At 42.3% G+C, this 25,616-nt stretch overlaps 1 protein-coding gene across 8 annotated transcripts; it reads right to left on the reverse strand.

The window, feature by feature from the left end:
- Window positions 1-5,124: 5,124 nt before the first annotated feature.
- Window positions 5,125-23,749, reverse strand: GCNT4 (glucosaminyl (N-acetyl) transferase 4). Of its 8 annotated transcripts, XM_054003257.1 has the most exons (6): window positions 23,584-23,749; window positions 19,856-20,053; window positions 17,437-17,512; window positions 10,674-10,736; window positions 9,418-9,539; window positions 5,125-8,762 (listed from the first exon to the last, which is right to left on the reverse strand). In XM_054003257.1, the coding sequence occupies exon 6, from the start codon at window positions 8,759-8,761 to the stop codon at window positions 7,394-7,396; it is 1,368 nt and encodes a 455-aa protein (XP_053859232.1). In that variant the 5' UTR covers window position 8,762; window positions 9,418-9,539; window positions 10,674-10,736; window positions 17,437-17,512; window positions 19,856-20,053; window positions 23,584-23,749; the 3' UTR covers window positions 5,125-7,393. The 8 variants fall into 8 exon arrangements, with proteins under 8 accessions (XP_053859232.1, XP_053859233.1, XP_053859237.1 ...); XM_054003258.1 differs by lacking the exons at window positions 19,856-20,053; window positions 23,584-23,749 and adding an exon at window positions 18,702-18,719; XM_054003262.1 differs by lacking the exons at window positions 9,418-9,539; window positions 17,437-17,512; window positions 19,856-20,053; window positions 23,584-23,749 and adding an exon at window positions 11,331-11,467 and having other exon boundaries at window positions 5,125-7,027; window positions 7,626-8,762.
- Window positions 23,750-25,616: the final 1,867 nt, after the last annotated feature.

Below are 25,616 nucleotides of genomic sequence, written 5' to 3' on the forward strand. Positions count from 1 at the left end.
CCTGGTTTGGCATTCCAGTCTTCAAACATAACCCCATCCCAACCTTGGAGACAAGAGAAGCTCCTAGGTGCTCTACCCTTTGACTGACAGTCTTGACACCACTGCTGGATGGCATCACTATTTGACTCCATGCAAAAACAGCCAATATCAACTGAACTCTCTGAGCAGGTGTCTCTCACATCCCTATGACTTGACTGTGTAGACAAACATGATCTTATCACCAGTGTTGCCAGTTAACTGAGTCTTGGACACTGAGTTCAGTTAACAGCACCCAAAAGAGAATGCAGGTCTTTTCTCTTTACAGCCCAGCAGTCACTGTGGTTTTACTGGAGCACAAAGGTTCATCACGCCTCTGCTGAAGGAGAAGGCACCAGCCACCAGGAGAGTGGATATTCAGAGCCATCTTTCTCAGACACTATGCAAAGTGCTGCTTGTTTAGCAAAAAACATTTCAATTTAATTTTAAACTTTCTGTGAACAATACCCAAACATCAGCTAACCTGGAAAATGTGGAAAGTCTATGGACAGGCAGCTGAAGACGTGTTGTAGATGCCGGCGAACCCAATGGGAATGTCCCAATGATGTCTAACTCCAGTTCAGAAGGCTGAATGATTTATTATAATTATATATAATATATATATAATATAATAAATATTATTATATAACATTATAATTAATATTATATTATATAATATTATAATAGAAGATCGTATATTAATGTATATATAATTATATATTATTATAATTTCTTTATTATAATTATGCTATAATACAAAAAGAGGATACTAAAAACTACATGCTACTTTCTCTATCATATCTAACTACCACACAACTCATGACCCTGTTCTCCAGAGTCCAGAACACAGATGGATCCGATTGGCCATCAGGCCCAAACAATCCACCATGATCCAACCAAGCAATCACTCTAGGTAAACAATTCTCTAAACACATTCCACAAGAGAAAAACAAGGAGCAGAAATAGAAATTGTTTTCTCTTTCATTTCTCTCTGTGCACCTTTATGAAAAATCCTGAGAGAGAGAGAAATGTGCTTGCCACAAAGACGTTGTCAAATCATGTCGCTCTACCCCTCAGCTGGACTTGAGTATCATGCAGAACTCAAGAGTTTAGTTGTTGAAAAATTTGAAACAGATTTGAAAAATAAATCTGTCAAAAACCCCAAGCAAACACAAATAATAAAAATATGATGGCAGAAAAAACTCTTTTGTTGAAATGGTGACCAAATACTCTTGGGCTAAGCAAATGAGTTCTTGCTATGGGTTAAACTGACTTTCAAAGTGCACTTATCACTTTATCACAACCCAAACCTTCACTTCCTATATCTGGTCATCTGAAGGGAACATGTCTGCATGCTTGAGTGTTTTTTCTTTTTGGGAGCCATGCAGCCCAGACCTTGTCTCCTCTCTTTCCCCAGGCTGCAACAATGGAGCTTTTCTGTCATGTTTGTCCATTCCAATGCCCTTGAAACACTGCTAGGTAGGATCACTGCCCAAAGGATTATTTCTAGAATGGTGGGACAGAGGCCACCTCTTCCGCCCCCTTGCCTAGTGACTGCAGTGAGCAGTGCCTCAGCAGGGGACAGCGCAGCCTCTGAGGCACTGGAGAAACTGGTGATGGTGCCACAGTGTCATCCATGTTTGTCCACACAGTGCACTCTGTCCAACAACTGAAATGGAAGCATATTGCTTCACATAGACTGAAAAAAACCTTTCAGGTAAGTGCTCCAGGTAAATCTTTCTTTAACGTCTATTCTTCTTGGTATTCTCCTTTATTAAATGTCTCAGATTTCTGAAACTGATGCAAAACTATCCCCTCAATGACTGCAGAGAAGTAAAATGCTATAGCTACTCAATTTTAGGATGACTCAGTTTTTCATGTCTTCAGCTCTATGGTTTTATTACTACAGAACCTGATTTGGCTGCCTTGGTTTCAAATGAGGACAAGTAATTGAAGACATACTGTGTCTGCTGCAAAGATCTATGTACAGATACTTTAAATCAATCTTAATTTAAGAAAGCCGTAAAACTGAATGCCATGATTCTTCAACCAATAAAAACAACACAGATAATACAATTAGCTGGCTGGTCTGGAAAATTAGAATGCTGATGTGCTCTAATGAAAAGAAAAAGAGATAATGCTTGCTCTGCTGGCTGAGTGGCCTGATTCCTGCTCCATCTTGGTTCATGGAAGCAGCTCCATCTTCAAGAGGCTGACTTGTCCAGTCACTTAAATGCCAACAGACACATGCTTTTCTGGTTCTGCTCTACTATACACAATTCTGGAATCTGAGACCTAGAAAAGAAATAAACCAACAAAGCCTGTTAATGGTTTCACAGAGTACAACTTTGTTCTGCAGAGAGGGATGCATCCACATCCCAGTTGAGCAACAGCTTGGAACTAAGGCAGAATTTTTAAGAATATTGTTAGCAATACAAAAGTCAGAAAAGTGACTCCAACTTCTTACAATAACAGCTCTTTGTTATCCCTATTCAAGTCACAGCATCATCTGTTTATTCAATTACTACAATATCTATATCTAAATCTATATATTTCCAGTACCACACAGAATTCTACAAAAAAAGAAGTAGTTCAGTTTGGCATAGGAACAAAGGATATTTTTGTTAACTTTCCCTTCAAATACAGGTACAGTAAAATACAGTTAATTTCCCAGTGATTCGAGCACATAAATGTATCAGTCCAGGCCCAGGATAGCATATGCATATGCACATGTCCCACTAATGTCAATTAAATAGAAATCCACCCATGGCACATGCTGATTGCACTAAGAATCCTTAGAACTGCTTCAGGGGCAGAAAGGAAGTTTTGGACTCCAAAGCAGCTTAGAGTAAATGAGGACTAAGTAATAAAATTTAATTGATATGGGTGTCTTACAACCATAAAGAAACTGGGACTGCTTCATTAAAAGGTAAGAAACAACAGTAGGGGGGAAAAAGTAAGCATAATATTGCTTGGAGAAAGTAAATTGGGACCTTCAGTTCTGCTATATCAAACCTCTGTAGCAAGAGTACTTCTGCTTTCTGCTATCTGAAAGGTCTTGAAATAGATCTACAGCTAATCCATGCATCAGATAAAAATGCATATACCACATGTATTTTTATCCTACTTCCTATGGTCCCTAGCAATTTAGTGCTGAAATATTTGTGTATAGTTACTTCCAAGTGTGATTTCCAATTCCTGTCACAGTTATTAATAAATGGTGATTTGAACCTTTACAGTATGAGATACAGTTATTCTTATTTTCCAGCTGTTATGCCACAACAACATTAATATCATAAGGGCTATAAATATAGTAGCATAACAGCTGGTATGGTGGTGATAATGCTACCTGCAGCATCTCTGTATACTCACTCATCTTCTCATTGCCTCAGGTAAAGCTTAGACTTGCCATCCTTTCTTCTCAGAGCATAAATTCAGGCAGAGAAAAGAGGCTCAGCAATAAAAAAGCTGTTGTTTAATCTGAATCACAATGAAGTCTCTAACTGTAGCCCAGGGAAGTCTTCTAAGTAAGTCCACATGCATTAGAAGCAAATGTTTAAGATGCAAATGGGATGTCAGTCAATAGTTTTTCAAACTAGCTCATATTAAAAATTTGTTACTATATATAACACAGAAAGCATCATTAAAAACCATTCACCTGCCATGAGCAGAAAAATCAGATGCTCCTTTTTCTGTCCTCTCTGATGCAACCAGCACAGTCCCCTGCGTCTTTTTGTAATCCCCTAGTCAAATTCCAGTAAATTTTTAAGCACCTTTTTTTTTACAAGACAAGATGCTGATACAGGCTACAGGAATTTCTTTGCTAAATCATCATTTTTAAAATATACTAACTCAAGTCTCACTTACCTTGGTCAGAGATGGCAGCAGCAACCACACCATATGTAAGCATTCCCACTTAAACAACTTCTCTGCTAAGACATATAAATGGAGGCTCAGTAGCAATAAAACTTACTGTCCTTGCTCCTCCTTAAAAAAATACCATCTAACTCCTTCCCATAGTCCAGATTCTCCATGTGACCAGCACAGGGCAGGGTGGGTGGAAGAAGGCCAGCATAGTGCTTCTTCAGCAGAACAAAACCAGAAGAAACCAGTATGTGTAAATGTATGTGTATTTCAAATTTGTGAAATAAGTTACAAGGGGAATCTCTCAGAAGTGAGGAGAAGAATGAAGAGGAAAAAAGAAAAAGGAAATCTAAGCTTTACTAAGGAAAATAAACCAAAACCAAAACCAACAAACAAAGAAAACCACAAAAAAAAAAAAAAAAACAAAAAAAAAAAAAAAAACAAAAAAAAAAAAAAAAAACAAAACAAAACAAAACAAAAAAAAACAACCAACCAACCAAACAAACAAAACATGCGAGAGCAGGTAAGTGCCTATAATCTAAGTTTCAGCCGAAATAAAACTGTTTTGGCATAAACTAGGTTCAGCCACTTTCCTCACAGAAATTTTGTGTATCATGCCTTGGGTCCAGCAATGGCAGACCTACCCATGTAAAGAGCAGCGATGATGAGGATGTTACCCACCCCTGTAGTCCAATCACTTAACTGTGATCCACGTATCAGTGTGGCAACACTGCTGAATGCAAAGCCAAAAAACAGAGAGAAAACTATACAAAAGTTAAGACAGATATTTTGACTGTTCTTTTCTTTGTAAACAATGGAAAATATTCCTCCTTCCTTAGAGATCTGCAAGAGTCCTGGGAAAACCCAAGAAACCCAGCTCAAATTCAGTGTTGATCCTGTTGTGAGCAAGAGGCTGGACTAGAGGATCTTCCAGCCTCACCAATCCAATGACTGATTTTTTGTGAACCGACTTTCTACAACCTTGAATAGCCTTTAAAGTTGCTTTCAGAACAACAGAAGCATCTAGAATTCATTGGAAAATCAGCACTTCATAAAGTTGCAGCTATGTCTGTACACTGCCCACTTCCTCATGTGCCTCACACCACGCCACATCCGCATCCACTTCTCCACCACCTCAGAAGAACGAGGTGCCTTCTTTCAAACTAGTTAAATGACAGGCATCATTCAACCCAACTCAATTAAAATAGCGCCAAGTTGCATGTTGATTAAAATTACACACTTCAATGAAGTTTAATGTGCTGGTGGATTTTTTTTATAAACCTATGGCAGATCAAACAACTACAATTAAACCCAAATGGGTATACGTGTACATACATATATAAAGCCAGTTTAAATAAATACAAAATTTCAAATATATCATTAAGCATCAAATTATACGTACAGAAGGCTGTAGCTTGGCCTTCTGGGATCCTAACATTCTCTTTTATTAACTTTTTTACCACATGAGGACTCTATTTTATATGCAAGCACTAATATATGAATCTGAAAATACTATCAATATTTAATTTTCTACAAAGTATTTATAAATTGCATCAAGTCAGGACAGCCTTGGATAGACAGGGCATGTCACTGAAGTACGCAACACAGACTTTAAAAATAATCCCCATTTATTTCAGAAACAGTACATTTAAGAAATACTTGACCTGTGCAGCCAGACTCCATAAATAGTTTTGTGGGTAATAAATTATCCACAAAATAAGTTAATACAAAATAATTATGGTTGCACAATACCAAGTGCAACCATACCCACAACACCCACAGGTTTCAAAGTGCTTAGCAAGACAATAGAAGATTATGGTTCCCATTTTATACTGGGTACAGCTGAAACAGAAAACTGAGGTGGCTTGTCTGAGGTCTTACTGAAAATCAGTGTCACAAATGTGGAAAAATGCCTGAGAATCCTGACTCTCAAATCAGTCTTGAGCCATGAATTACTTCACTGACTAAATTTATAAACAAAAACTGAGACCAAAAAGCAACTTGGTTCTTTCAGCTCAAATAAGGAATAAATATTTCTCATTGATATGAGATATAGTCATTACTACAGCAATCTGTAGATCAGTAAGACCAGATACAGATATCCCAGTCACTCATGGGGAAAGGTCCCTCAATAAAAGACAGATGGCTAGAAAGAAGACAGTGGCATGGAGAAAGCTAAATCCCGGGATCCATTGGAACCACCAAAACTGAACTGGTGGCAGGGCAGCACGCCAGGGAAACCCCCAAAAATACCAGTGGCATTTCTGAGTTGCAGGAGTTTCTGCAGAGACCCTTGCATTTGCAAACACTTCCCTCATGCTGGAATGTGGGAAGCCCAGCTGCAAGAAGGCTCCTGAGCCACTTCACTACTAGGAGGCCTGGCAGGGCCATGGCAAGCAAGGGGCTGTAGGAGAACTCTTGCTCCACAGCTGAACAAGGGCCCATTCAGGCACCTGTCAGCCTGGGATCATGGTAGTGCACAGCCATGGGACTTGCACAGAAACACTCTTCATGCAGGGTCTTAATTTCTGTAATATGGCTATTCTTATGATCACTGCTCAACTCTGTGTGTTCAGCAGTGTGGTGCTTTGTTGAAGTGTTGAACACCAACTGGAAATAGCACTGTGTGTAGGGATACTGTCTCAAGAGGACTGGGATTTTACATAAAGATATTCCTACAGGCAGAGATAGACATGAAGATTGACCTCTTTTGGCACGAATACCTCCCCCAAGTGGCTGCAGAGACTGCCCATAGGGCACGCATGTATTCTGCCTTTGGAGAACACACAACTGTGTGCACGCAACAGTGCACAACTGTTTCAACCAACTTTCACTGATTGTGAAACCAACAGTGTTGGCACAGCACCTGGTTCATATGCTTTGTAAAAGGAAAAGCAATGTTCAGGTTAGCTGGGAGAAGAGAACAATAAGTACACACAATGCAGTATATAGGGATCTTCTTTCCCTTATATCATACAGTCATATTCACATTGCAAAGATCTATGCAGCTCCCACAGATGAGAAGTGTGGAACTTCAGGTGAGGTCACATGGCTCATTTGGTGTTCATGCTGATCTCTTGGTTTTTTCTGTGACATGGGCACTTGCAGTTTTCCTGAGGTAGCAGATACAGAGGTCTTCCCTTTATTCCTTTAAAAAAAGCAAAAGTGAAGGAAAAGAGGACAGGCAGACAGAAGCGCTGAAGTTTCTCAAAGAAGATACAAACACACTTGAAGTAAAATACATTTCTGAAATACTCCACTGGGACAGAGAGCACAAGAGCCTCCAAAAGCAAACTTCACCATCTCAGAATCACCCTGAAGACAATTACAGGTTTAATGTGGCAAAACAGTTAATCAGAGAGAAATTACTTTACATAAATAAATACCCAGGCACCTGGCTCTGCAGAGCCCTGGATGTTATATAGAATGGGCCTTTTCCTCACTGCCATCCTGCAGCAGGTCAAGAACTGCCAGTGCTGTGCACACAGCATGGACAGCAGAGAACACAGCACTGCTATGTCAAGGCATTCGTAGAACTTAAGTGCAGAAAGTGCTCATCAGAGGACAAATGTACCCACTCCTTCTGTTGTTCTGCCACCTTTTCTGCCAAACATTTTACCAGGACAGGATCTACTTTGGAGTCAATCTTGTTGGCGAACCAGTGTCCATAATTCAGAAGCCATCTTAATTCTCCAGCCCCATAGATGCAGACACTGCGAAGGTGTGTACCAGTGCATGGAGGATACAAATAGTCTTCAAGATAATTCCATTTCACCAAACGAGTTTTGCTTTGTAAGTCTGTTACATCCTGGGATGACCTTGGAACTTCCCCAGGGACCCCAGGGACACGTACCAGAGTGGCCCAGAAATGTTCATCTGGAGAGTACGTGTCCCTTGACCACTCAAAAAAGTCTTTTGCAAGTGAGCTTTCAAGGGTATATTGAATAAATTCTCGGCTTAAAACAAAATAGGCACTGCCTACAAATATCTCAATATCATGAGGTGGCGGATTCTTGGAAATGTTGGTTTTTACAGGGATCTGCATGTATTCATAAGGCACTTTCATAAGTTCATAGTGATAAGCAAATCGTTCTCTTTTGCTACTGCTTGGCTTTGAAGTTTCCAGCATGTTTCCTCCACCAAGTTTCTTCAGTTCAGCGACCAACTCAAAATTTGATCTCAAAGGGAAATCTTGGCCACACAAATTGATAACATACTTCCAAGGAACTGGAGAGTCCATCAAATCAGACAAACAATTGAAATCTGCTTGCAGACGTGAAATATGTGCGTAGTCCACTGTTTCCAATTTTGATGCAATGAAAATATTTGGGAAACATTTTGCTAGATTGTTCAAAGCAGATTTAAAACTTCTTGCTGATTTTTGATCATAATGGATGCAGTAAATATTTTGATGACTGTACAATGAATGTATGAGCCTTTCTACCATTGCTGCATCTTTGTGAACAACCAAGGAATAGGCAATTGGAAAACTCTCCTCCTCTGGAGAAACAGGTTTTAGCTGATATTTCCTAAGAGAACGATACACATGACAGTCACTTGTCATTGCTACAACATCTTCATCTGCTAAATCAACTATTTCTTTTCTTCTTATCTCTAAACTCTTGCCAATTTCACGAGGATCTTGTTCATATATAGATGAACAATTAATTTCATACTGGAACTCATTTCTAGGGTATGAATATCTGTTTCTGACATAAGAAGAAGTGCTCAAGAAGTGCTCAACTAAGTAAATGCCTTTAGAGGGAAAAAAGTGTCTTTCGACATGGAGGAGCTTCAACAGTGCAATCAGCCACCCAGTAACACACAGAATCAAGATCTTCCTTTGTGAGGGACATTTGTAGGACCACTTGTGTCTCTTCATTCTGCAAGAAAAAAAAAAAGACATAGTGTTATTACTTTAAATGAGAAATCATCTCTGAAATCATCAGAGACCATTCCAACTCCTAAGAAAGATATATGCACACCAGTCTGCCTACAGCATAAACACCACTTTATTAGGAAGGCCAGTGGTAATCTCTAGTTTCTTCCTAATCGTAATTTTAAAATTTCATTCCCCTGAATTAGCTAAGTGAAGGCAATAAACCAGATGATTTCCAGTCAAATAAGAGCACCAGAACAAGACTCCCACTGTTTTTTTCCCAAACTGTTGTGTTGCACTGAGTAGTTTATTTAGTTATTATTTTGCACTGGGTGATGGGAATTTTGCACTGAGTAGTTTTTATATTGCACTAAGTGGTTTGTTTGTATTACATGGTTTGTTCCGCACACCCCTCCTCCTCCAAGGTCCTGTGGTGGTGGTCTTACCCTGGGTCAGTCTCTCCCCTCGCCCCTCCCATCAGTTGTATCCCATTGGCTGTGGCCTCTTCTCTGCTCCCTGCCCCCAGGGTTTAAAATCCCTCGCCACAAGACCCTTGACCTGTCTTTTTCCTCTGGGATGCCTCTTTACTCCCTGGAGGTGTTCCACAATAAAGTTGTGGGACATTCGTCCCGAGAAGAAGAGCTCCTCACGTCTTTTACCTTTAGTCTTGTCGGCAAAGCTGGGGTCCAGAGCTAGCCAGGGGACCCCACAAAGGCTTATCGTAACGGCACCAAACCTTGTTAAAATTTTTAAGGAGCCACAAACTGAAGTACAGCAACCCCTGGATTGGCAAAGACATTACTGTCATCCCCATGAGTAGGAAGGATTGTTTATTTTCCTGAGTAGCTACAAGGCATTCAACAGAAGTAGCACAGGGATGTCTAGTAAGTCTGCAAAGAATGTGTGCCTAATGGTAGATAGCAGTATTGTTTTTTAAAAAAGCGTGAAACTGAAAGCTTTAGAATTCAATAACACTGCATTCTCACTATCACTAACACTGGTGCTGGCTCATAAAGATGTCCAAGGGGAAACCAATTTCCTTCTTGTCCTGTGTCAACAGAATCTGACAAGCCCAAAATCTCCTTTCTCTCTTCAGATTCCTTCTGGAAAATACTTCTGACTTACCCTGAAGACAGAGGTGGATAAAGACAGCACTTTTATCCACTGGTATGAACATATAAGGAATGTACCCTTCTGAAGGCGAAAGGGTAGTAGTAATAAGCAATAGTGCATCTGTCCTGCTCTCTGCCATGTGACACAACATTGGATGTGACCACAAAAATACACATGGCCCCTTTTTATACAGCATGTTATTTAATAAAATTCCTGTGTAGCACATTAACAACTGAGGTATTACCACAATAAAAGCTAAATATAGACATCCTCTTCCACATAGCTTTGCTTTACTGTCTGAGTGTAATCAGCATTGTTACTATCCCTGAATTAAAATTAGACCAGAACCACATAACATGTGCAGCAGTAAACTTAGCTCTACTTAGCTTAAACGAAGCTCTACTGTGTTTTTAAATTGAACAGCTCCCAGTACTTTCTTTTGAATAGCAGCTGTTTCAGAGAGCTTCCAGAGCCAATAAAATGGTGGGGCTAGCAGATGCGGCTCAGATGCCTGGACATCTCACATATGTATGTAAAATGAAGTACTGAGATGTGCATTCAAATACATTGCAAGACCAACTTGGGCATCTTTAGCATTCCCTTTAATGTCAGGTCTTGCAAGCTGTAGCTACATTTAAATTGCAGCTTGTCAAGGCAGAGCTTTTTCATTTGTCTGTTCTCCCTTGACTTTGCCTTTCCCTGTGCATCTTTGTCCTTAATATTTCTATTCTAGGGCAACAGAAAAAGGAAATGTTATCTCCTGGGAGTTGCCAGATACAGACCAGGGTAAGCCAACACATACCTATTTCGTAGAAACCAAAGCTCAGCAACTCTCTGCAGGTTTTAGAAACAGTCTCCAGGTATGCTAACAAAGAAAGAGAAAAAACAGATCTCATAGAATCATTGAATAGTTTGAGTTGGAAGGGACCTTAAAAATAATCTCATTCCAAAATCCCTGCCATGAGCAGGGAACCTTCTACTAGGCCTTGAATAATTCCAGGGGTGGGGAATCCACAACTTTTCCAGGCAACCTGTTGCAGTGCCTCATCATCCTCAAAATGAAGTGAGACATTCATTTCCCTATGAAGCCAAAAATCCCGTGTTCTCCCACAGCAAGCAGGTGCTTTCCTTCATCTCTTCTTCAATGTAATCCCAGTCCAATGCCTAATCTGGGTTTCCCCTTACCTACTTCCTTTATGTATCTGTGATCCTGGAGAAAAATCACTTTTAAAAACTGCTCCTAACCAAAGACTGGTTTTCAGTCATATGAAAAAAGCCCTGTGGAGGTAACCTTCCCTGTTTTTTTTCTTTGGAGGGAGAAGACCTATGTGGTGTGGTCTTACTGTGAAGACCACTCCATGCCTCTGCTCAGTGTCTCCCTGGCTACCAAGGACAACACCTATCACCCCTGGCTGAACAGGGATTGCCTACATCAAGAAGTGAATCTTCTCTTACTCACTCCTTCAAAAAGGCGAGTCTCAACAAAGAAAAAAGGAGAGGAAAAGCCCAACACATTCCAAACTTCTTCCAAGCCCCTCTATCTGTGTCAGCCCTGGCCAGCTTCTGCCCAGTGCCAAACATTCTGTTGCTATGAAACAAAACAAAGCCATAGAATCTTAGAATGTCTTGAGTTGGGAGGGGCCCACAACAACCACTGAACTACAACTCTTGGCCCAGCACATGATACGCCAAGAGTCACACCATGTGCCTGAGAGCATTATTCACTTCTGGACCATGAGAGTACTGAGCACTGTCAGGCTGGGGCTGTGACCCTTCCCTGGGGGGCTTCTTCCAGTGCCCAGCCACACTCTGGGTGAAGACCATTTTCCTTATACTTAACTTAAACCTCCCCCAACAAAACATCAGACTGCTCCCTTGGGTCCTGCAACTGTTCACCACAGAGAAGAAATCAGTGCCTGTCCATCTGCTTTCCCTCAAAAGGAAGTTGTTGGTCACTATGAGACCTCCCCACAGTCTCCTCTGGACTGAACAGACCAAGTGACCTCAGCTGCTGCTCATACAGCTTCCCCTCCAGATCCTTCATCATCCTTGTGACCCCTCCTCCTCTCCAATAGTTCTATGTCTCTCTTACATTGTGGTACCCAGCACTCAAGGTGAGGCTGCTCCAGAGCAGAGCACAGCAGGACAATCCCCTCCCTTGCCCGGCTGGCCATGCTGTGCCTGATGTCCCCCAGAACATGGCTGGCCCTCCTGGCTGCTGACCATGTTCAACTTGCGATTGACCAGGACTCACTGGTCTGCTTCCACTGGGCTGGTCTCCCAACCTTTTGCATCCTGGTCTGTCCATACATCCAGCTTGCCCTGTCCCGGACACAGAATCTAGCACCTGTTTTTGTCAAACTTCATATGATTGGTGATGTCCCAGCCCCCTAACTAGTTGAGATCTCTCTGCAGGGCCTTTCTGCCTTCAACAGCTCCTCCCAATTTAGTGTCCCAGTTTATATCTTTGAGTTCTGTATCCAAGTCATTAGTGAAGATGTTGAAGAGCACTGACCCTAAGGAGGAGCCCTGTGGAACCCCACTTGTGACAGGTCACCAGCCTGATGCCACCCCAATCCCTGCAACCCTTTGTGTCTGACCCATCAGCCAGCTGTTCACCCACCACATGACATATCCAGAAGGATCCTGTGAGAGACAGCATCAGAAGCTTTACTGAAATCAAAAAAGATCATATCATCAACAAGGTGAGCTACCTTGTCATAAAAGGGAATTAGTTTGTCAAGCAGGACCCTCCCCTTGTGAAGCCATGCTGGCTATGACCAATGACTGCATTTTCTTTCAGGAGTTTTTCAATAACGCCCAGAATAATCTTCTCCATAATTTAACCAGGCACTAGAGTGAGAGTGACAGTACTGTAGTTACCAGGGTCCTTCATCTTGCCATGAAGGAATTCTTCCTCATATCCAACCTGAACCTTCCCTAGTGCAGCTTGAGATGATTTCTTAGCCTGTTGCTGGTTGCCTGGGAGAAGAGACTGACCCCCACCTTGCTACAAGGTTCTTTCAGGTAGTTTTAGTGTAAGGTCTCCCCTGAGCCTCCTCTTCTCCAGGCTAAAAAAACTCTAGCTCCCTCAGTCACTCCTCATATAACTTACTTTCTAGACCCTTTGTTACCTTTGTCCATCACATGTTCATCACATCCCTTCTAAATCATTTATCAGTATAAAGTTAATTTCATCAAAAACTGGGATTTCTTGATGAACAGTGGGAGACTGGGGGATTAAATCTCTTGGGATAGAAGGGCCATCACACACTTCATCAGGTTTTGACTCATCTGAAAAGCTTTATTTTTTACCACATGCAGACTCAAAGCCCTACTCAGACATAGAGGTGTACTGTACACACTGTCCTCTCCAGAGGAGCACAGAATGAATGAACATGGCAGATGACAACAGCAACCTATTGCTGCCCAAAACACCTATCTTGGGTAGCTCTGACCAGGTGCTAACTCTGGTTATCTTGCCCAAAAAACTTTTTCCTCAGGTGATGCTATGGTTCCATAAGTTCCATCTTTTGTATCAAGATTTTATATTATGATTTTATATTATGAGCTTGGCATTGACATCTTGCTTTGTTCTGTAAAATGTGTTACTTGTCTTTTCTATATGTGAGAAGATTCCTGAGGTACATTTGCTTGTCCCAGGACTTGAGGAGGGCAGGAGCCCCAGGTCTTCACCCAGCATAAGACTTCTACCCAGATCCTCCCCAGGTTACACAGCCCTTTCATGAACCTGGTCTCCTAGGGAAATCCTCTTCTCCTGCCTCTACACCATCCTATTAATAAACCTCCCAGATTTTACCCTCTCCATGTTGGCCAAAAACAAACACATGCACTTGTATCTGATTAACAGATCCATTATCAGTTTATTATGTCAAAAAATCTGCATTTCCCTTATCACTAGCACTGTAATGCAAAAACAAAAAATAATTTTATTGAAGTCTAGGAATTGTCTCTTCCTTCACAACTGCTGCTCACATTCAGAGAAGACAGATAAAGGTAAAGCATCTGTCCCTCAAGACCAACTACAGTTCAGCCTCACAAAGATCATTATCTCAGCTGCAAGGACTACTGTATCAAATGTTTCTGAATTCATAAAGCCATGCCCTCTGCTCAGGATTCAATCCCAGAATGAAAATGGGTAAAGTTGTCAGGAAAGAGAGGAAGTCCTCTCCCCAGGTCCTCAAGCTTCACGTGGGAGGACTCTGACTTCTGGAGTGTGATAGCTGGGAAGTGACGCAGCTAAAAGCTTCCAGTCATGAACCTCAGGCATTAATTGTAACTATTCTGACTAATCTGATTGACAGCAAGGCTCTAAGTGTGTCTTCTGTGATACTGAAGTTTAAAAATGTTAGGCAAGGGTAAGGCGTGTTGCTAACATCAGATGCAACCTGGTTGGAAAACCCAGAATATGCTGCTCTCTGAACCATGTGATCAACTGAATGATTTTGCATTTCACTGGCACCCCCAAAACACATGCACATTGCCTCAAGTCAATGTATGTCTTACAAACTCAACAGAAATACTTTCTGTTTCAACTGAACTGAGTTCTAAAAGAAATTTGTTTTGAATAAGAACAAAGTATTACATAGGGCAACAATCCACCTTTTGGCTTGTTTTACAGATTAGGGTATTTTCATCAAAATTAGGATAGATTAGAACAATGTTTGCTTCTTCATTTGTATCTTTTAAAAACTAAAAAAAAAAAGTATTTTCTGTAAAAATTTGTAAAAGCATCAGTGGGACTTCTGGCCTCCAAGGCAGACCCTAAGAGGGAGTGATGATCTGCCTACCTGAAAAACTATTCTGCTGTTCACCTGAGTACTCTGTAATTTTTTCTGCTTTCTGATCTAAATACTCTGGCTAAGGCCACTGTGCACTATCACATATTGGGTATCAAGATTATTGCAAAATTGAAGTTTATGATTCCTATATTATTTAATTTTTATTATTAATAGTTCCATAACATTGAATATCTAAAGTGCTGTGGAAACAATACCAACCAGTGTAGGCAAGGTTTAAATTGGTTTTGAGTGTGCCCCCCACCAGAATTTTCTCTGTATTTACCAAATCAGTGAAAAATTAACCTTTTTAACTTTTCATCTTCTCAGTGCTATGCAAAGAAATCCTTGTGGGCCCGCTGGGGAAATGCATATCCAGGTAGCATTGGATACCTCATACCAGTCCAGCACCTTTTCCCTGGAGGGAAGCAGACTACACATACTGAAAGTGGAGAGAAGCCTTATCTCTCCCTCTAAACACACAGGAAAAAAAAATAGGAACTGCTCTTGTTTTTAATTGGAAGAAGAACACAGCAGTTAGGTAAAACTGCACATTATGAGATGTGGTGGTCGAAATTGAAGAACCACCTGTGAGCACATATATTAATTCATTGGGAATAACTTTTTTTACAAAATATACCTCCATTCCTTCAGGGTAAAATAATGTTTAAACTATCACTCCTACTGAGAAACGGTATGCCATCATTTCCACTAGACTGCTTGAGGTTGTCACATAACATCTAGTCATACTTAATGTTAGGAAGTAGAACTTATGTGGTGAAACTACCCAGACTACTTCTAGATCTGGCCTTGAAAAAAACCAGCAGACAACCTGTTCTGCATCCTAGTTGCTCTACTATGCACATGAGACACACCTTGCCCAAACTAAGTATCTGATGCACTCTGCAGCTGGTGGAAAGATACCAGGAACTGCAAAGGATCAACAATTCATCCCAAAACATGAATTGTGAGATGGGCTGGACAAAGCATCCCTGGAAAAGTCACAACAAACAGAAGCCAGGAAAAAGCCTAGCTTTTGCACCACAACTGCCAGCTCTGACAAGCCTGCTTGCAATCGCACAGCCTTGTTGCACCTCTAATGTGAGGAATTCTAGGAGTAGCAGTGTCGCACACAACCCTGATCCTCTGCCAGGAATACCCCAGCAGCTCCTCCATCCCAGAGTAGTACTCAGATGCAATGGAGAAAAGCCAGGAAGCTGCTCTGGCCAGCACAAGTCTGAATTAGCTCAGAGAACCAAGAATCTGCTCTGATTGACCTCCAATGGCTCATATACACCAGCGCTACAGCAGCTTCAGCCCCCTTTAAGGACACCCCTCTTTAAATGTTTAAGGAGCTATATGAGAGCTCAGAGGAATGGACAGGTTCCCTTCATCAGCAAAAGAAACTGCCAGGATTTGGGCTCACACTGTGCCTCTGAAGACAAGTTTTCACTTTGGTAAGTCTCTAATAATATTATGGAGACCTGGTTCCTTAAAGAGACCAGGGCATTACTGCAGCTCCTCACACTATTATTTTTGCTTTTTCCACAACCTCAATGTACCAAGCCCAGACTCCCAGTCTGTACAACTTTGTGATGCCAACCTCATTCTTGCAGAGGAGGAGTCTACAACTCCCTTCATCCTGAGCAAGAACAAATTATCAACTCTCACATTCCTCTTGCTCTGTATGGCAAGTCTCACCTGCTGTCCACACAGTGCAGAGGCATGCCCAGTTTGTCCAGTTTGTATTCAGATCACATTGAATTAGCAGCTTCTGAACTACCTTATTTGAAAAAATACAGAATTTTTCAACTCCCCAGCATTCTATTCCCTTTCTTCATTGTCTTTTTTCATACAGACTGTGCTGCATTAAATTCAAGTGCTTCAGTGATTAAAAGTAGAAGCTTCCAGGTGGACCTACAATGCCCACAAGCACAGAGCCTGGTGGAGCTAAGATATCAGACGTACCTCCAGGAAGAAGGATAAAACTCCTGCTTTGAAGGTTGGGTTTTGTTCAGGAAAAAAGAAGGGATCTCTGCTCAGAGAGAGCTGACACCACGGAGAGGGAAAGGCATTCCTTTGGTGTAGGAAGCAACTGGCTTAGCAGCAGGCAAGCAGGCAGGATTACCTGAGGAACTCTGTAACCTGTCTGCCTGCAATAACCAGTGCATCACAACTTTCCTGAGGAAAACAAGGTATGTATCCACTGGCTCCCCTTCTCTGCCCTCTGCCAGTCCTTCCCGAAGGATCTGCTCAGTAGGCAAGCAAAAATCCAATCTCAACTCGCAGATACACTGAGCTACAGAAAACAAAAGCCAGGATCTCTCCTAATGCATAGCATTGTCACATTTATAATACTTCTTTTCTACTTGAGCAATACTGATCAAAGAGGTCTGTGACTTTCTACAGATGCCATAAGTTACTTTTGGTGCCATGCAAGTGTGCCAGGCAAGAGCCAGCTGGTGGGAACCATCTCTTGTCTTTTGTCATATCTGCTTGGGACTGGTTTACTCAGAGCATAGACTGATAAGACACATTGACTGCTACTAGAATAGGGATCCTTGGAAACTTCAGGCTGTGAGCAGGCAGTGCTCTCTCCTCGGTGGATCTGAAATACATGGTGCTCGCTATGAAAGCATTGTGAGGCAGCCTGCTTTTCTGCTTGCCACAGAGCAAGAGTTAAGTGAAAAGGTCTAGTTTGAGTGCAAGTCTGTGGAAGAAGACAAAAGAGGGAGAACAGTCATATGGGAATAGGAGTGCTTTTACCCCAACATGTGATTCCTTCTTGCATGAAGAAACCCTTCTGCATATGTACAGTATGAATCAAGCTCCTTGCTGTCACCTAGGTTAAAAAAAAAAAAAAAAAGGGAATGGGTGCTGAGAAGAGCAGGAGCAGCACAATAGAGGCTAGGAAATTACAAAAAAGGAGAATGGAGAGAGAGATTGATAAGGATAAGTACCACTTACACGTGGGCAGCATTAACAACAACACAAATCAGAGTATCAGAACAAGTGCTTTCTCTAACCTGTTACACCCCCATCACTCAAAGGCATCTGAAGCAAAACCAGTGTCTACACCTTTCCTTGGAAACCAGGTCACAGTGTATTTTAGCAGCCAACACCATTACTACATAAAGCAGGAACTTAAAGAGGGAACAATTCCCTCTCCTCAAAATAAAAACACTTCAGGAAAGTTCCCCCTGATAAAATACCTCTATTTGTTTACATATCTGCTCACACAGCAATGCAAACTTGGTGGTTTGCATGACTGACCCTGTGCAAAAATTTAGTTAGCTCCTCCTGGTTTTCCCTCTGGTCTATACAAATCAAGTCTGGGCCTTGATAGGTCTGTGGGAAAGACAAGAGGGGATGATGTTCCTGGAAAACTAGGGAAGAGGAAAATTAATTGTGTGCTTTCCTAAACTATTTATTTTAATTTTTTGTAAACTATCTGTCTGAATTAAACTTTTAACACTACTTAACTGTTCAATGCTGCTAACCAGAAAAGTTAATTTATTAATGTGCTATTTTTTTACTGCTGCTAGCTGGTTATTTCCATTGCAAAATTATCTATTGATAGGGATCATGGGATTTCTGTAGAAGTACATTTTATTGTCATTAAATCTCAATCAGTTGATACTATCAAGTTTGTCTGAATTTCCACCCACTTACTCTGCACTGGAGCCTCAGCCACAGTTACACTTAGCACCAGCCTCATTCTGCACATCTCATCCCCTTGTTTTGGCTTGCCTGCCTGAGTAAGTTAGATTACTTACTATTCACTTATATTTTCTCTGAATGATGGATTATTAAAGAGCTAAGTAACTTCAATTACTTAAACACTTAATTGCAAGACATGGAAAAATATGTCATTACTTTTAGAAGTAATTAGATTATAAACCTGCCAATTTTAAGACCATGAAGACTTTAAACAGCAGGGTGTCCCAATGAAAAACACCAAGAAATGACTACAGTTTAGCACAGTGTGGTTTTTGCTTCTGAAAGCAGAAAGACAGGTTCTTGCCACATACCTGGGAAACACAGCAGAGATCTGGCAGTTATGGATATCACACACGACCTTGTTCCAGTACTAATCAGGACTGTTTCTTGCACAGGATCTGTATTCCCTAGCAGAACTTCCTGTGCAGACAGTAAGTTGCTTTGCTTGTCTGTTTGCCACTCAGCTCCAGCCCTCTGTATGCTCTTTAGAAAAGGCTGTATTCTCCTTTCCAGTTGCCTCCAGTGGCAATCCCCACAGTTTCAGTAAAATATCTTACATCAGTTTCAGCATGTTCATGTGCCAGAGATATGTCAAGGTAAGGAAAGTCAATGTCTCAGCTTTTTGTCAAGGAAAAGAGGCAAGCAACTTCTGCAGGGTCATGCAAGCAGCATAAGAGAGAACGTAATTCCTCTGCAACCCCAACTAATCTGAACAGCTTTACAGAAACTTTTCGCAAAAGCTCTTTTGCTGGAGGCCTGAAAAGTCTCTCAGCAAATCCCTTGATACATCCCATACTACTGTGTCATGCCAGTAGTATCAGTATCAGAGGATTTGCAGCCCTCTTAAAGCAAGAAAGTGTCAAGAAGGCCCAGAGATAGTCAGTCATCACAATTCCCAAGCCAGATGCTTATAGGTTGAGAATTTCAATTCTCTGACCTTGTGACATGGGTGTATCCATGCTTGCCAAGCACATAGTGTACTATAAAGGCAGGAGTCAAGAAAACAAATAAACAAAATCCCACTTACAAACACATACTCCAACAAATAGAGTTTAGTCCCTTCTAATTTGTGGCAATCTAGAGTTTAACAGCTTTTTTCCACCTCATATGGGAGTTTAAAGCAATAGTACTACAGTGCAGAGTGGGTTAACCTTTAGACTATAGAATAACATAAAAATTAGACTCAAAGGGACAGATTTTCTGTTCATTGGCAAGGAGAAGCACTATAAAAGAGGGAGGAAATTTCCTGTTAGACAGGGAAGCAGGAGAAACTGCATGGCACAGCAGGAAAGCTCCCATTAAGAGCTCAAAATATTTCTCCATTTCCTTCACCCCACCAGCAAGCTGCCTGCAGACCCTTGTCTGAAAACCCCCACTGTAAATCACCCTCTTTAAGTCATTTCCCCCTTCAAAGTTACAGCTTGTCACATCAGTAAGATCACATCAAAGAGAGCTGCAGACCTACCTCTTGGACTTTGCTGTGGTCTCTTCTCCTCTTTAGGATGCTCTGTCCCAGTAGATCAATATGGGTACAGCCAGCTCGGTGGGCAAACCAAGTCCTAGTATCTGCTCCATCCTGCCACTGCCCGCAGCCTCCACCAGCATCAGTGCTTCATGTGCATATGAAGTCGGACATACAGAAGTAGCAGGGATGACATTTTTTCTTGCACAAATTAAAAAAGAAAATTAAACGTTAAAAATGTTAGCTGAAAAATAGTAAAGATGAAGGCTTGGTATGGTAAGTCCCAGGGGTGGCTATGGCTGCAGTTCTGAACTAATAAGCCCCTACTTTTTAGCAGGTTGGTTGGGAAGGTTTTATTGTTATTAAGCTGTGGAAGGCATTATCTGTATAAGAAGCATATATTTTTGTTTTCTCACATAGCATTTCTAAACACCAAGAAGGCAGGGAGAAAGGAACACCATAAAAAGAGTAGATCACATCAAAGCAACCTAATTTCCTTCTCCAGCAGAGTAAAGAGGACTTGGGGAGAGGCAGGAAAGCACTGGGACACAAGAGTCTGTCAAAAGCCTCACCAAGTTTAAGATGCATATAATACTTCAGGTACCAAGGCTCCAGGTGTCAGAGGCTTTGCTCCCCCCACAAATAAAATAGCTCTGACACTAAGCTAAGGACAGAAGTTTAGGCTACTGTTACGAGACCCACAGTCCTCATGATACTTCCTGAAATTCTCTTTAGATATGACGACTTGTTTTGCAAGTTCACCTATACATAAGTACTTTGTATGGTATACAAAGTCTCCATGGCAAGAAATAAATTTCTGGGCTATTATACCTAACTTTTCTCTGTGTGACGCTTACAAAGAAATTTGAGGAACTAAACACTATAGTATTTGCATATACCACAAACAACTATTATGGTGTTTTCCCTTTAGGAAAGCACTGCTTCAGTATTCCTAAGGCACATGTAACGTTGTCCTCCTCTCCATCCTCATTTTGACCAAAATACACATGCCAGCCTCCTCTTCATCACCCATCTCCCAGATGATACAGAATTATAAACAGTACTTTTGTGACTGAAGTAGGCTGAAGTGTCATAAGCCCCAAATAGCACTCTGGGTGTCACAGATTCAAGGTCTCCTGCAGTCCTGCCTTAGCTCATTGTCCCCAGAATTGCAAAATTATACAGAAATAACAGTATCCAGATTCCTTAATATGGAATATTAATACTTAATATTGGCACTCTCTGTTTGTATAAAATGCAATGAGGCAAGACAGTAGCTGGGTCAACCTCACCTCTTTTCTGTATGATAGGAGGGTACCATGGCCAATTATATAATGTGTTATAAATTGATTTTTAAAAAAATTAAGAAAATGGGACATTTTCTGTGAGACAAAAGCTCCCAGCACATGCAAAACTCTAAAAGGTCTGCAAACAGCTATGCATTTTTGAGTAAGATTTAGGACACTGACTTGTCCCTGCCTGGAAATCAAGCATGCAGAAAGACGTCCCTCAGCAAACAACAATGTACCACAAAAACACACACAGGCCAACTGCACTCCACAGTCAATCCAAAAGGAAAAGGTCTTTGAATCCTGCACAGGCCATGGGTTAGCTACTTGACCCACCAGACAAGCCACGCAGCAGTTAGATAATACAACAGGACCTGTTGCAGGAGGATGGGTGGGTCTCTGGCAGGCTGGTAGCTACCCCAGTGCCTTTATTTGAGTGTGGTGCAATTAAAGACCTCCTCTTTCTTCACAGCTGTCTCTCTTGTACTAAAAGGAGAGTGACCTCTCACTCGCACTTGGTCACATCGCAAACCCTGGCAAAGCCTTCTTTGAGTGTTTCAGGCAGACCTCTGATGAGGCTTGACTTGTTGACAATTATGCAAAATGTACTCCCTTGCTGGATTCAGCACCCTACTGTTTATGTTGCAGAAATGAGCTTTTTATGACTCATCTGGTACATTTCTTAGTTCCTTTATCAATATTTCTTGGAAGACCTCAAAAGCTGGAGTCACCATATGACTCCTGATGACTCCGTAGCAGTAACTGCTATGTAAATGCTTTAAGTTTAATTCCCCTGAACTTACCTGGACTACTTAATTCAGATACAGTCTCCTGCCGCTCAGCAAGGCATTTATAGGATGGTCACAGCCAGCCTGTTGACTGATTAGAATAATTTGCACGTATTAGGCCATAAAATAGCATGCATAGTATAGGTTATGAACCACAAAACCTACAGAACCCGGTACACATGCAGTTTTCAGTGTATAGACCCCTTTCTTGGGGGTCTGAATACCCAGTGTAATATCACACAAAGGTGGTGCCAAGCCAAGCAACTGAAACTTGAATGTACTCCTTACCACCATTACTGCTTTTCAAAAAGTTATAATCCTTAGGAATGACTAATTTATACTACACATATGTCAAAATGCACTAGCCAGGTTTGTTAGTGATCTTTAAATGCCTTTACAGCTGGGTAGCATACACAAAAATACATGGGAACTGGGCCAAAACCCACCACTATCAGATGTATAAAACCAGAAATCATAGTTGTACAAATGTAACATCATTTCACTTCCCTTTCTATGACCACCTCAGAAAAACTATGTGCATGAAAGAAGAATCACATCATATCCATGGAGCCCATCCAGCCCAAGATGTTGTCTCATAGTAATCAAAAGCTGATGCTTGGAAACAGGAGAAAGAACAAATACTCTTTAACATATTCTTCACATGTCCTTTTCAGATCCATTTCCTTACTGCTTAGAAGTTTTCAAAGACAGGTTATAAATATCTGTTTCTTACGGAATTTTGAGTTCTTTCATCCAGTCGTTTTTGGACCTACATAAGCTTTCTGCCAAGCAGAGACTAGGGAGTGTGGAAGTAGGGGGCAACACACTACAGCTCACTTGAGCATAGTGTAAAAACCCACTTTTTTGTACTTGTTTTTAATCTTTTGCCTCCCAGCATCACTTGACTGTTGTAATTCCCTGGCTGAAAGAAGCAAACAGCTCTTTCTTCTTAATCACCTCCACTTCAGTAGCAAGTTTATCTACCATCTCTACCCCACAGCTGTTTCTCTCACAAGCAAGCAAATGCAAAAGGATTACTACTAAGGAAATGTATTAATGCAAAAAGGCTACTATTAAGGAAACATGCATATCTCAAAATTAAACAGGTTGTTATATGGATTAGATATTTGGAATGAGTCAGACGATGTTCAGGGGAGCAGATCCTCAGGTGGGACACAGTGCAAGTCCCCCATAAGGTCTTCTTTTTCTAAGCCTTACTCTGGCATTAGTAAATCTGTTCACCCAATAATGACAATATGCTACTGTCTCTCTTCGAGGAAAAAAGAAGTTCTGACAGGTTCTTGCTATTGTTACTTTCTGTTTCCTCACAAGGAAAAAGAACCTCTTTCCATACTAAAGAAATTACTAAGTGCACTTGGCAAATTTGAACACAGCTACATGAACGTTTTGAACAATTTACTAAGAAAAGAAAAAATGCCAATATCACAGCAACTGCAATTCCTCTTACCAAACCTTGCTCTAAGTTGGTGTAACTGTTGATTCTGGAGAGGTTAGGAGGCTACGACATCTGGGTACACTGCCTACCAGCCGGGCTGCGGGCAGGTGTGTGCCCCGGTATTGGACACCCGCACCCTGTTACTGAGACACAAAATCCCCCCGTAATTAACTTTTAAGACAAACAGCACCTTCTTACCGGAGCTCTCCCGCAGCACCGGTACCGACGCTCTTCCTCCTTCTCCGGCCGCCTCCAGCGCCGCGCCCGGCCCGGCCCTCTCTCGCCCGCGCAGCGCCGCCCCGCTGCTCTCCCGCGGAGTCACACTGTGCCGCCCTTTCCTCCTTCTCCTTCCGAACTCCGCCGCCAGGGCCGAGCAACCCAAATTTGCGCCTACAGCGAAGCCGCCGGGAGGAGGGCGGGAGCTGCTGCCTCCGCAGCGCGCCGCTCCGCAAAGTTAGGGCTTAGCTTCGCGGGCCGGGACCTTCTCGTTGCCGCTGTCCCGGGACGTGCCCGCCTGTCGCGCACTCACCCGAGTGGATCGCGGCCGTCCCGGGCCGGCGCCCTGCTCGGCTCGAAGGGGCGCTCTTGTGTGCACGGGGCGTGTGATGTGTGTGCGGCACAGAATTTTCCTCCATGACGTGGAGGAAAAAAGAACAGCCACCCGCCCCGAAACCTGTCGGGCAGGAGGAGGAGGGCGAGTGGGAGGTGACGGTGAGGTCTCCGCCAGCACCTGAGAGCGGGAGGAACCCGCCGCCTCCACGCCACCCCTCCGGCAAACGCGGCACCGACTTCCCCACGGCTGCCCTTCGGGGGCGGAGCGGCCGAGGTGCTTCCCAAACACTACAGCCGGCTCCGACTGGGCGGTAAGACAGGGCTGGGGCTGAGCTGGGGACGAGCCCGGGGCTCAGGCTCCTTGTCCTCTTCTCGGCTGCCCCGGGAGCGCACAGCCGTGAAGAGGGATGGGCTGCTGCGGTCCCGGGGCGGGTGGGCACGAGGCGCGGCGATAGCTGCAGCTCTGAACTAACAAGCTGCACCCTGGCATTAAGCCTCTGCTTTATAGCAGGTTGGTTGGGAATGTTTTATTATTTTTATTTAGCAGTGAAATAAACTGCCGCTGCGCTGGAATACTGCAGCTCCCCAACCACTTCCAGGCTAAGGCCAGTGTTTTAAGGTCAGGCCGAGCTGTTGGCTCTGCTCGCAGAGAGCCTCGGGCCCTAGTGCACGGGCTCGGTGAGAAATGTGGAAGACGCCACAGCACCGGAGAGCATCTGTGCTGCTGTAGCGCTGATCCTGCAGCTGGGCACCGCTGTGACAGCTTGGCTTAGGCTGGTAATTGCATAAGCCACTGTGACCAAGTTATATGTAACTGGATGTTTGAATTCTCACCACAGAAATGCAAAAGGCCACAGATGCTGGAAAACTCACCTGTGGGTTACTCTCCAACACCAGTATTGGTGTAAGTGGTAAAACCTCCTGCCAGACAAAGCCAAATCTTTGTTTTAATAAAAACAATCAAACACCCCAACAAAAAACCTCACATCTATAGCTCAGAAAAACATAGAGGTATAAAAATCACATAAAAAGTTACTTGAATCCTGTTCCAAAGTCCCATTCCTTAGAAATGTTTTACTGCCTTCCTGTGTCACGTTTTTATTGATATGGTCAGTAACTTAGCAGTTCAAATGTCAGATGACCTATATAATTTCCTACCCAACTAGTTAACTAACTACTGGTGATAAGAATAAAGGGCCCAAGTCTCATATAGGCAGTTGCTCATTCTATTGATTTAAAGAGTGTTTTCCTCCAGATTAGTATTAAGGTTTGAAGACCAGGATAAAGGTCTTTGTGTCATCACAACAAAACATTTGCCAACCACAACTGTTTCAAGAATTTATCCAAACTCCTAGGGCAACATTATTCATCCCTCTCCCTCCCCCTTAGCTGCATTTCCATCATCAAAAACCCAAGCAGTATTGCTTTAGAGTACTGTAAATACCTTTCCCAAGCTGGCTTTCATTCCCATTATTCTCTTCCCTGACCTGCTCTGCTTTGCCTGGCAAGAAGGCGCAATGTTTTGTGTTGATCCTCTGCTTGGAATGACCTTAGCTCTCTCTGCACCTGCCTTTACTTTTTTCCTCTTCTCCATGTGTTTCCCCTGCTTACAGAGCTTCATGACCTCTGACCTGTGTTACTCAGAAGGTCGCACTGGTTCCTGCTGGCCTTAAAATCTA

The sequence above is a fragment of the Vidua macroura genome, chromosome Z (genome assembly GCF_024509145.1).
Source record: "Vidua macroura isolate BioBank_ID:100142 chromosome Z, ASM2450914v1, whole genome shotgun sequence".
Classification (NCBI taxonomy): Eukaryota; Metazoa; Chordata; class Aves; order Passeriformes; family Viduidae; genus Vidua; species Vidua macroura.